Here is a 12,506-nt window from a genome sequence, read left to right as displayed (position 1 = left end):
TTTGGCAATGTGGAGTCCACTGGCAACATTCTCAAAGGTATGTACAGTTAAGTATTAACAAAAAAGCCTGGTTGATTTCAGCAAACTGAAGAGGAAATGGTCAGAGAGTCAGGAGATAGCTTTTGTAGGTGAGGGGGCTTGGTAAAAAACTGATACCATGACCACTAGGTGATGCAGCTAATATAAATAAATAAGAGAGATCAGAGAGAAGAAGAAGACCGAACATGGCCAGCACACAGGACATGGCCAGGCCTGAATCAGAGCAGGACAGAATAGTGGAGACAAAGAGATAGCAAGAGAGAGGGAATAGAATAGGGCTGGGGGATAAGAAAGAGTAAGATAAGATAGAGTGAGTTCAGAGAGAATAGTCCTGTTATAAGAAGGACTAGGAGCTGGGGGAAGGGATAGGATGCTAGCATGGACTTACCACTGGTACCTGTGAGACCGAGGGAGCCTGTAGGCCAGCATGGACTTCAACATGCCGATAGGCACCATAGTAGCCATTTGTCCATTTGTCTGCCAGAGGTAAGAGGATTGACTCTTTTTGGCAGATGGAACCAGTCTCTCAAGTTTCTGAGCAATACTGGTTTCTATCTAATTGCCAGAAATCCTGTAGTCCAGTTTGAACTGGATCAAGATTTAATATTGTACTAAGTCAGCAGTCCTGATGTTTTAAGAAGGAATGGGGAACCCTTTGGACCTGGTAGCTTTGTATTAAGGAGGTTAGAGAAATGGAACATTGTCTGGAATAGAGTGGAGGAGAATAGAATAGAATTACATGAGAACAATGCAGTATGATTGCTTGCTAATGAGGATGAAAGGGAGTGTATGTGGAATCTCCGAGAAGGCCAGAGTGGACAGAGTCTGGTGTCCAGTGGAAGAATTGACCTTGGGTGGGCTAACATTCTTTATCCACAGAAAGGCAGGGAAACTTAGCCAGAGGTCACCTAATGAGTATGTGTCCTTAGATTCTCTCTTCTCAGTGAGAGGGTAAGCGAGGTCATAATGAGAGCATGGGATTGGTAGAGTCTGCACATCTCAAAAAGGCATTTGGAGGGGCTCATTTACATTTATGTTTTAAAACACCATATGTATTTGACTCCTGCTGTGTGTGTGTGAAAGAGAGAGAATGTGTGTAAGTGTGTGTATGAGTGTGTGTGTATGTGTGTGTGTGAGAGAGAGAGAGAGACAGAGACAGAGAGACAGAGAGAGACAGGGACAGAGACAGACAGAGAGACAGAGAGACAGAGAGAGAGCACTTGCAGAGGACAAAGGTCACTATCAGGAATCATCAAACATATTTTTTGAAATAGGATCTCTCACTGGAGTTGTGAGCTAGGCCATTTGGTTAGGCTAGCCAGCCAGTGAGTCCAAGAGATCCACCTGTCTCCATCACTCCAGCTTTGAGAATACAAGATCAAAGGTACACATCCTCTTTCACAGTCTTTTCTCTCTTTAATGTGGGTTCTCAGACCCTTATGTTTCCTTAGAAAGCTCTCTGTCAGCAGAGCCATTCCTCAAACCCCTCACTTCTGCCTTTTGATAAGCAGTATCCTCAGGCCAGACACAGGAATTTATTATTTTGCTGAATATAATTTTCTACTTCTCTCTCTGTTCTTCCATAAGGCAATTTTCATAACTGTGTTTAAATAGAAGGAAAATATTATTTATGTATGTGCATTCCAGAGAAATATATAACCAGTATGCTGTTCCCTCCAGTGATTATTAAGGGAGAACTGGGAAGGGAGAGAAGGATCAACAGTCATTGGAGTTTAGTCACCTGTGTGACAAGGAGGACCTGCACAAACTCAGAGGAGAAATCTCATAGGATATTCCTTCTTGGAAGATTGTCCAGTCCTAGGCATTACCCTATGACGTAGTAGATTTGATGTCAATTGCTCCTTTCCACTTTATTTGAAGAACACAGAACACTCTCTGAACATTCTCTTAATAATCTAGAAGGAGTTAAATCTGGAGCTGGACGGTAAAGCCCTATTGGGCTAAAGAGTCTCAGATACTCTTAATATTTGTCTTCTAACGAATTCTTGACCTTGGGACACGTGATGGACTGCAAGTGGGTGCATGACCTGTTGGCTCTCTCTCTCTCTTGCTGAGCTGGGAGGATGTGTTCACTATGTTGACTGAGCCTGAGTGTCTCTTCAGATGGGCCTCAGTTAATGGCAGTGTGATGGAGTTTCATCTGAGAGGCTGCCTCTGATGAACGTTGCCTGTACACGCTATTCCTGTTGTTTAAGTTGGGCGATGGCTGACATGCTGGTGCAGCATTCTGGGTGAATGCTAAGGGGGCTTATTTGTTCATGACATCTGAAGTAAGGCTTAAACTTATTATATTTATTTCTCTGGCTGCCCTGGATTTTGGTCACATCTTGGTCCAATGATTGAAAGATGGTAACTGTACTCATTTTCTAGGCTGAAGTCTATTTGTCGGAAATGATTCCCATAGTTTTGAATTTTCTCTTCGGGTAGCAATTGTGCAGCACAAATGAAAACTCCCCCTCCCTCTTTTTAAATATAAGTCTTGGGAGGGTATCAGCTTTACTTCCGTGGCACTTGCCGTTCACTCTGGATGTCTGTGGTTTGAGCCAGCCGTCAGTGCTTCTTCTTGGAGGTATAAGTTCACGCAGGGTCTGGCAGAAGTTGTAGACAGGATGTTGACTCTTGAGCGTCTTTGACTGACTGACTTGGAGGCCTGGCAGAGGTGCTGCATGCTTCCAGGCAATCTCAACACGTTTAGCCAAGGCCCCTAAAATTCAAGGTCTTAAAGTGCTTGCTTAAGATTTCTGGGGCTGATTTACCTACAAGGATCTTTTAAAATTACACTCGCTTTCTCTCAGAACAAGGGCAAAAGCTGTCTGTCCGGTGAGCTTCGTGCTAACTCCCAAATGGTCTCCTTTTTGCTTCTCAGATTTATTACTTCTCATCAGCTAGAAGGTGCTTTCCACCAGGGTCTTTAACCTCTGTTAGCCTTATTCTCTGATTATGAAGCAGGGCTTTAGACAGAAAAGACCTTCAGCAACCTGATTCCTGGTCCTGTGATGGGCTCCTCATGTTAGGACAGTTCTGAGTCACTTTACTTATTTAACATTTTCTGGCAACCATATACAAGACACAAGAGCCCCTCAGTAACAGTTGAGTCATGAGCATGTCTCCTATAGCTCAGTGGCTTTTGGAGGACAGCTCACATCCATGGTTAGTGACATCAGAGTAGACTCTTGGATGGTGACTAGTATAGGCTTTTACTCCTCACATCTGAGGAAGTTGAAGCTCTCACTGGTAGACCACAGTTTTGTGTACTTGAAATGTACAGTCCTCCCTTAGGAAGGTAGAAATTGTTTAGTGTACTCACTGCTTATTGAGACCCTGATAGGAATCTGAATAACTGGTTAGTGTTAATTTTTTTTCTTTCTGATACTGATTTTGGACAGTTTGGCCAGTCATTATGAAGAATCATTATGAAGAATTAAATGTATTGTGACAAGACCAAAAGGACCCACCGAGAATACCGGTATCTATTTTAGAATTAGATTCTAGCAGAAAGCTTATAAAACACAAGGGGAAGTATGAAAAGGCATGTATCTTCTGCTTCTTAGACAATATGAGTGTTGATACACACACACACACACACACACACACACACACACACACACACGCACGTAAAGAAATATGTTTTTTAAAACAATAGGCTGGGAGAATCTCAAGTGCCACTGGAGTGACTACTGCTGCTCTGAGGTGAGGCACGACTCATGGTTGACTGCTTGTTTTCTTTGGATGTCTCAGTTCATATAAGCAAGCATAATTTAAGGGACTGGGCATTCGTATGGCATTTGCTGGTGTTACAAGTGAATGCCAGAGAGGACAGAATAGTTGGTACATTTCATTATTTCATTTCATTATTGCACCATGAGCCAGAAGAAATACAAGTTTATATTCTTCTGAAGAGAGATGTTGTTGCCTGTCCGTGCTTACATCCCTCCCCCCAATGTCAGCTTGTGCTTATGCACACAGCGTCCTCAAGATATTTGTAAGTGAGGTCTGACAACATTGAGCCCAAGATGACCTCTTTATGCTACTGTTTGAAAAATGGGAAGCATTCGGTTCAGCCGCTGACAGTATGATTTTAAATTTCTAGGGTAGATGGCCAGATAATTGGAAATATTCACATATGTATTTAAAAGTCGAGGGCAGCAAACTGTTTCTTTAAATAAAGTTTTACTGGAACACGGCCACACTCACCACTTGTGTGCTGCTCTTAAAAACTCTCGTGTGTCTGTATCTTCGTGTGAGGGGAGGGGAGGGGTTGCTCTGAAGGATGGAGAGAAGCATCAGATGCCTTGGAAGCTAGAGTTGGAGGTGTTCGTGGGCTGCCCAACACAGGTACTTGGATCCAAACTGCTGTCCTCAGGATAGGGCAGCAAGCGCTGAGTTATCTTTTCCCAGCCCTCTAAAGTGCTCAGTACAGGTGCATATGGGCTATGTCAGCAGAGCCAAATGGTTCTGAGAGTGTCCTTAGGCCTGCATTTCTAAATTAGTTACTGCCTAGACTGTGAGCCTCTGCTCTAACTTCTGACAGCCACCGCTTATGCAACACCATTTTTGAAGGATGCTGGAAGCCCTGTTTGCAAGTAAGATATCTATTAAACTAACCCCTTCCCTCCCCCCTCCTACCCCCTCCCTCCCTCTCTCCCCCCCACTCCCTCTCTCTTCTTCCTTTCTTTAATTCTTTTCTCCCCTTTTCTTAAGGTAGGGATTGGCTATGTAGTCCTAGTTAGCCTTGCCTTCACTGGGTTAAAACAAGCTGGCCTTGAACTCACAGCAACCTTTCAGCCTGTTTCCCAAGTTCTAAGATTATAGGCATGTATCTTCATACCTGGCTTAAATAATATGTCTTGACCTCCAGTGTTAGGAACTCTAGGGAAGGAAAAACCTCCTGGGAAAATCATTTGAAAAGGACGTGGGGCTTTTTTTTTCCTTCCGAGAAATTGCAGGAAGGAGGCTGACCCAGCTGATTGATGGCTTTAAACTCCTTCAGCTTCATTCTTTCAATGACCTGGCAGTTTGCTTGGAGCCTCTGAAGGGCTGTCACGAGGGAGAGGTGTTGGATTGTGAGACAGGGAGACCTGTGTTTGGACTCATGAGTTGCTTCAAGAACACATTTTGGTTTAGAAATCACTCTGTGCCTATGGCAGGATTGGTCATGATGAGCATCCTGTTATGAGACTCGGTCACGTAAAGCCCGGAGCACTATTTGGTGCTTGTAATCTGATCGATCAGTGCATGAGTGATGACTGTGTAGAAAAGCCTCTGAGGCCCCACTCCAACTTTGTAATCGTAATGGCTTCTCTGGTTAAAATTTGGTTTCTAAACTGAGGTTTAAGCCACACTTTAATTCGTTGTGAGTCTCTAGAGGCATCCTGGATGATTTTATGAAAATACAATTCTTGTCAGGCTAAAGAAGTCAGGCATGGGGGGAGTGGAGATTGGATAGGCTGACTAAGCGCTGGTCCCCTCTGGAAGTTCCACACAGACTGGCAAGGTAAAGACACTGTTTCTCAGAAGACTTAAAATTGGCACTGACACTGTCATCAGTGCCAGCCTCCCGACTTAATGCTTTGGGGCTGGGAAAGAGGAGGGACCTGAATGAAGAAGATATATCACACACAGAGAAGTCAAAACGGGGCGATAATCTGCTGCAACATAGATGGAGATCAAGCATAGAAGAGCAGATGTGCTGAGCTCACGTTGCCCCAGTATAATCGGGCTGTGTTATCAAAAGCAGCCCTAGATAATGGGTGTGGCTGTGTTCCAATAAAACTTTATTGACAGAAACCAAGTGGTGGGTCTGTCAGGTTTGGCCTGTGAGCTATAGTTGGCTGGTCCCACATGGGGACTTTGGAAGTTATGACTGGCTAGAAAATACCAGTTTCAGTTCTTTCATGTTTTAGAGCAATGGTGAAACCGAATGCAAAACGTCTCATGAGAACTGAGCCAGCATTCAAAGCCACTGTGTACTTTTGGCTCAGTGACCGATTGTACGATACGGTGCTACCTCAGCTGGCCTATCAGGTTATAGCACCAGGCTTTTAATAAAAGTACCTTGTGAATGGCAGAATTCCTTCTTCAGGTGGCCTGTGTACAGGGATGGTGAGAACTTGGGCTCTTTTTAGAGAGGCGAACTGCTCTCCTCACGACTGCCCCTAACTTTCTCTCTGATAAGCCCCGTGCAGGGGAAAACAAAATACAGGTTTTAGGAACTCGTATGTACCAATGGTGCCCCTGACGTGTGAGAAAGAAATGGGCTCCCACAGCTGCGTCATACATAGGATGCGATCACTTCAGCCGGGAGTGCCAGGAGATTTGAGACAGATGTTTTCAGACATGCCGCATGCCTGACACATTTCCAGGGGTCGGGCTGCAAATAGCGACTTACCAAGTGGAGAAACGGGGAAGTGTGCACGTCGAGGACACAGGCGCTCATTCACCATTAGGTGCGGGGTGGGGGGCAGCCCCCTTTGCATCACATCTGCCTGTCGGGGTTGGCTCTTTAATCTGCCTTGCCCTGGACGCTGCTCGTTGTCTGCTCGTGAATAAAGTGCAAACTTGTGGTTAGTAATCCCACTCCAGTGACTCGACTTCAAATGTGGTTTTGGAGTGCATCCCGGAGTTCTGTTTGTTAAGCTTCCTACTCCTGTTTCAGAGACACCACTGGACAGAGAGCAGCGAGCAGAGCAGGCTTCCCTCTGCCTGAAACCTGTCCGGCTGTGGGCTCTCTTTCCCCTCTCGTGCCCGTTTCTTTTTTCCTTTTTTTTTTTTTTTTTTTTTTTTGGTTGAAAAAAATTTTTTTTTCCAAGGCAAGTTCATGGATACTAAGCTGATATGTTTGTTATTCTTTTTCTGTCTGCCTCTGCTCCTAGTGAGTAACCACACTGGTCGCATCAAGGTGGTCTTTACTCCGAGCATCTGTAAAGTGACCTGCACCAAGGGCAACTGTCACAACAGCTGCCAGAAGGGGAATACCACCACTCTCATTAGTGAGAACGGCCATGCAGCCGACACCCTGACAGCCACGAACTTCCGAGTGGGTGAGTTCCTCCGTGGTCCCTAACTGCCCCTGCCTCCGCTGGTTTTATGAGAGTAGAACACTCGGCTACCCTCCCATTCAATTGTCTCCCTCTGTTTGAACTTCTATCTCTGAAGGGGAATGTGCTCTCTTGACGAGGAATTTTAAGCTGCTTTACTGAAATGGCTTTTTTTTTTTTCAGCCTGACTTTTGGCTTCTCGGGGAGATGGCAACTAGCATATTCTCCCCTTCTGACTTAGCATCTCCACAGCTGTGTGGTGATGGGAGGGTACAGGGGAGGCCGGAGGAGAGCGAGTGTCTAAGTGAGAGCCGGATGTCTGCCGTGCACTGCTTTGTTCCAGATTTTTGTGACCTTATCAATAAATTGGATTTGCATTAGGTTTGATCCCTATAACCTGGAAAGCTTTAATGAAATTCAAAAATTTTCCTTCATAAATAATGATGCTCCCAAGTTTTTATTTTTCTCTAAAAACAATCAAAATCGGGACTTTGGTTTAGGAAGGACGTAGACTTGTTTCTCCTGCCACAGGTCTGTTCTGTACCATGAGGCAGAATTATAGATTGATGTGTAAGATGAGTTTGCACAAGAGAGACTAGTGGATTGCTGTCAGCCCACAGAAACTTTAAATATAAACTAGTAGTTACTGACTGCATAAATGGGATTTTTTCCTCTTTTAAGATTCTGTTTCTTTTCTGCATTTTTGTAAGCGGAGAAAGCATTGCGGTCTCCTGAAAGCTGTCCTGGTGCCATACCATCATGCAATACAGTATTTTTGTCACTCAGAAAAAAGGCCTTTTATTATTTTTTGACCAATTATGGCTTGCCATGTGTACTCAAATAATCCAGACACCCGTGTTACTTTCTGAGTTACTCACAAGAATAACCGAAATGTCAGACAGATAATAACACTGGCTAGATCTGGTCTTTTTATGGAATATTGCTGTTTAGTCTTGGGAGTGTGCGTGTCTGAGGGGTACAAGAGAGGGATGCTATTTCCAACCGATTTTCATCAAGACAAAAAGCGAAGGGCAGCCTGAAGCCCTTACTGGTGCTTTGGTTAGTCTGTTACAGCGTGGAAACGAGGCTGAAATGGTGTTAATGATCATTTGTATTTGGGGGAAAAAAAGTATGTGCCTATGACTGAGCCAGGTACTGCCATTTTCCTGGCTGAGCCTGGTGTCCTTGGGAAAGGTTTCAGGAGGATTTAGCTGTTAGATGCCGAGAGGCACACAGTGCTTAGCAGCCCAGGGACGTGAGTTGAAGTGAGGATCAGACAGCCGCACAGGAGTCTTCATTCTGTTGCTGTCCAGGGAGTCCGCAGGGCATGCCGTTTAGGATTTGGGGGACTCAGTTCTTCTCATCCCCAAAGTTCAGTGGAATTATATGTAGTGACTCCTAAAACTTACCTTTGAAATATTCCACAGTGAGGTGTATTATTTATTCGTCTACTTATTTATTTGTTTGTCACAATGGGGATTCAATGTGTAGTCTTGTGTATCCTCGGCAAATGCTCTACTATTGATTTAAATTCTCAGTTGTCTTATGCCTCTTAAAATCGGCAATAAATAGTATTGTTTTCTGGCCTTCCTTCCTTCCTTCCTTCCTTCCTTCCTTCCTTCCTTCCTTCCTTCCTTGCTTTCTTTCTTTCTTTTTAAAAACAAGGAGAGGAAGGGAGAGGGCAATTCCTGACAGGAGATACTTTGGTGGTTTTTTTCTCATTTCACTTTTTGAGGCTCGAGTCCTTCCATCCTGCTTCCCCTCCATTGTCGTCAGCGTTGTCTGATCCCCCTGGCTTTTAGGGTGACTGTTTACAATAGCAATGATGAGGTAATTGAATGGGTAGTCACTTTTTTCCCTGGCTTGCAGTGTATTCATTTTGAAACTAAATATTTGAAGGCATTGAGAAACAGAGGAAGTCTGCTTGTTAACGCATGCTGCACACTCTCCTTCTTGGCAGTTGCCCAGTTGTTCAGAGGCAGATCGCACACAGCCCATTCAGAAGGCAGCGTACGGCACAGTCACTCACACAGTAACTTGCAAAAGCAGTTCAGAAGCGGACCTCAGCCCTCCGCAAAAGGATTGACGTTGCCTTTTAACTTTTCAGAAGTTTAAGCACAATTTAAAAAATTTAAAAACTCTATTTGCAGTGAGCACTTTCTCAATGGAAATTATGAGAAATCTTTCATTCCTCTCCAATGTTATTTTATTCTTCTAATTCAGCTCAAATATTGATGGCTCAAAGGACATATTTTGCAATTTATCTTTGCTGAAAAGAGATGACTTAGCAAAGTCTTAAAATGTCCTCCAAAAAACACAGAAAAACTAAAAATAATATTTACATGCTTTGGTCTCTTATGGACTTTGCCATTGTAATGTACCTTTATTATTTATAAAGAGTAGTTTCCTAGTTTGTTTTCTCTCCCTGTGTACTTTTTGTATAAGGCCATACATCTTTTTGACAAATAAGACATATGTATGGAAAAATAGTATAATTTGAAGAAAATTCGTATGCTCATAGATTGCTAACAACTGCCTTTGGCTTGCTATATTTAAAAGTACTAAAGAGGGTTGTCCCAACACATTTTTCTGATGAGTTTCAGCATTCATGGGCGCTGCGGCACTGTCATAGGGCTCCCTTCTGCTGGTGTGTAGGGATGAAGCCACAGACAGTATATAGGAGAGCAGGTGCTGTTTCCCCATGGCAGTTGGTATGCAGAGTTTATCTTAAGCTCAAGTTTGTGGATCCCTGCCCCAAGGAGCCAAAACAATCCAAAGAAAATCACATGAAGTTCGCAGTCAGGATACCTTTAATGAAACGAGAGCCACAGTAGACAAAATTTATAACATTTTCTTGGTGATTTACATTTCTCTGAATGGAGCGGAACAAATCTTACCATCACCCAACTTTTGCAAAAAGGAAGCAGGCTCAGACAGTTAAGTGAGCTGGGCTTAGACACACGAGCCAGCTGTTTCGCTAAAAGTGGAACCATCTCTTCATGTCATGTATACTTATGTCCCTGGAGTCCAACTTCAGGGCATCAGGGGGACGCCTTGGAAAACCTCATGGAACATGTGGGAAGGCTAAAGAGAGAGGTGGTGGGAGATCAGAGAGGGAGGGAGAGGGAGAGTTGATGAATTAACTTAAAGGCTGGAATCTTGACGTCAGTACAGCCATGCTCTGGTTCTCTATGCTCTGTGGTCCCAGGTTACCCCATCCATTCTCAGCAGTCACAATAGACAGTGCAGAGCATTGTTCTGGGGCAGGTCCTGCCTTGGATCCCTTCTTTATTCTTGCTTCCGGGCTGGGCTTCTGTGCTGTACTTAATACGAGCCGAGCTTGCAGATGTGAGAGGCAGCAGGTACTTCTCTACTTCTCCTGTGGTGATTAAACCTGATAACCTCCGCCCATGAGAATGAGGAAGTAGAATTGCTGCTTAATGAGACTTTAAAAGTGAGGCCTCTGGGATGGGGCTATAGTTCAGTGGCAGAATGCTTGCTTAGAGGGCACAAGGTCCCAGCAACACAAAATAAAGCACATAGACAAATGCTAAGGAACAGAGCTAGGCCTCTGGGGAGGTGATTATCAGAACCTGCAGTAGTTCTCTAGCACAAACTCACTGTGTGCAGGGTACTAGGTGGGCGGAGAACAGAAGATTTACACTGAGCACACTGCCTATAAGGCGACATTTCTAACGATGCTGATTTCTTTCCAGCGACAACCATTTAATTTCTGCTTCCCTTTTTCCTTTGTGTCTTTCTTTTGAAAATGAAAACTTATCTAAAGTTGAGTGGATTGGCCCTTTTTATCCAAAGATGTTGGGTCAATGGCTTCTTAACCGTGTGTGTGTGTGTGTGTGTGTGTGTGTGTGATGAAAATCAGGTGTTAATGAGTCTGGAGAAAGAGCAGTGGCTGAAGACTCACTGGTGTCGCAGGTAGATGATCATGAAGACTGCCAAACTGCCATTTGATATGACTGATGAAGAGATAGAAAATCAGCAGGAACCACTCGCCATCTGTTTATACTGTGCTATTTCACTGAGTATTTAGAAAGGACCCTTGTCCCGTGGACATCCATTAAGTAACTACAGAAACCCATCATTTAGAAACCATGTTCCCTTCTGTTATTTCATTTAAGAGAACTTAGTAGTAGCAGCTATAGTCTTCAGATGTGAGAAGCAGAGGCATTTGTAGCTTGATTGAAAGTGACTAAGTAGCTTTGCATGCTGTAGTGTTGAAGGACTGCCAGCTATCTCATGTTGCTTCCTCTGACCATGTATTAAGTAATTATGCATAAAGCAGGGTACTAGGTTCTACACAATGAGGTATCTGGCATTGCTTCCTCTGACCCTGTAATTATGCATATAGTAGGGTATTAGGTTTTATATGATGGACAAACCATAAAGCTACTACTCTAGGGAGGAGATGAAGAAGATGCCTATAGAACCCTAGAACAAGGTGGATCATCTGAGCAGGAGTCTGAACAAGAGATGAAGCATTGCTTCCAGCTGGCAGAAGATGTTTGGAGAGAGGAGGTGTGTCCCTCTATGCCTCTCTGTACAGCCTGCTGTGCTGTCTCCCCTCCTCAGTGTATTGTCACAGGGAGTCAGTGGACATTGCCTGTTTATTGACTGACAGGGCAATGAAGCTCTCTCCAAACATTGTAAAGTCTTCTTACATAAAGGAATGAGGGGCAAGGGGAATCGGTGTAGGGAGGAAGACTTTTAGATATGATGTGAAGACAGAAGCGCAGGTGGTTTTGTGGAACTGGAAATAGTTTGACTTAATAAATAAATAAATGATGAGTCTGACAGGGGAGATTGATTGGCTCGAGGCTATGGAGTGCCTTCAACTTTAGTCTTGGGCATTTGAACTTCACTCTCTCACTACACATGAATGAGGCTCTTCAGAAAGGTGATGCCGATACCTGTGAACCATTTTGAACAAGAGAAAAGGCATGCTCACTGTTTCCAAGTAGGAAACCAGTGGTTTTCGAGGGCCACTTTCTAAGTGAATGGCCTCCCCACCGTTCTTTTGTTCACCTCAAGCTCTGTGTTGGAAACTTCCCTACCTCTTTTATAACCCAGTTTCCCATGGAGGAAGATGCCTCTCAGTGAAGTGTTAAATGAATGGGCATAACAGGTCAGGGTGGAGAAACTATATTTTTTTTGAAACTTTGTTTAAATACAGAACCATTCATTCTCTGCCAGTTGAATTGCATTGGTCTCCTGAGGCTTATCCATGAAAATGCCTTGGGGGTCGTTTCTGATTAACTGGAGACTGTATTTTCTTCCCAATAAATTATATGGAGGATACCTTCTGGTTTTAAAGGCGATTGATTACAACAGTAAAAGAAAGTGATTGTCTTTCATCTGGGTAATGTTGAATGCCTAGAACCTTATCAAAGA

The 12,506-nt window shown here is 43.8% G+C and overlaps 1 protein-coding gene across 10 annotated transcripts in view; it reads left to right on the top strand.

Moving 5' to 3' along the window:
* Ltbp1 (latent transforming growth factor beta binding protein 1) overlaps window positions 1-12,506 on the top strand; it is a 395,722-nt gene that overhangs the window by 173,417 nt on the left and 209,799 nt on the right. For 4 of the 10 annotated variants that reach the window (XM_063262385.1, XM_063262386.1, XM_063262389.1 and 1 more), the window contains one exon: window positions 6,933-7,100. The exons of 2 other annotated variants lie outside the window; for them this stretch is intronic. In XM_063262385.1, coding sequence (XP_063118455.1) covers window positions 6,933-7,100 — 168 coding nt within the window. Of the gene's footprint in view, window positions 1-6,446; window positions 6,507-6,596; window positions 7,101-12,506 lie in introns of those variants that run through there. 4 more of the 10 variants (XM_063262393.1, XM_063262392.1, XM_063262391.1 and 1 more) reach the window with 2 other exon arrangements.

This window comes from Rattus norvegicus, chromosome 6, assembly GCF_036323735.1.
Source record: "Rattus norvegicus strain BN/NHsdMcwi chromosome 6, GRCr8, whole genome shotgun sequence".
Taxonomy (NCBI): Eukaryota; Metazoa; Chordata; class Mammalia; order Rodentia; family Muridae; genus Rattus; species Rattus norvegicus.
The sequence above is the reverse complement of the archived record's forward strand: the minus strand, read 5'-3'. Positions and strand labels throughout refer to the sequence as shown.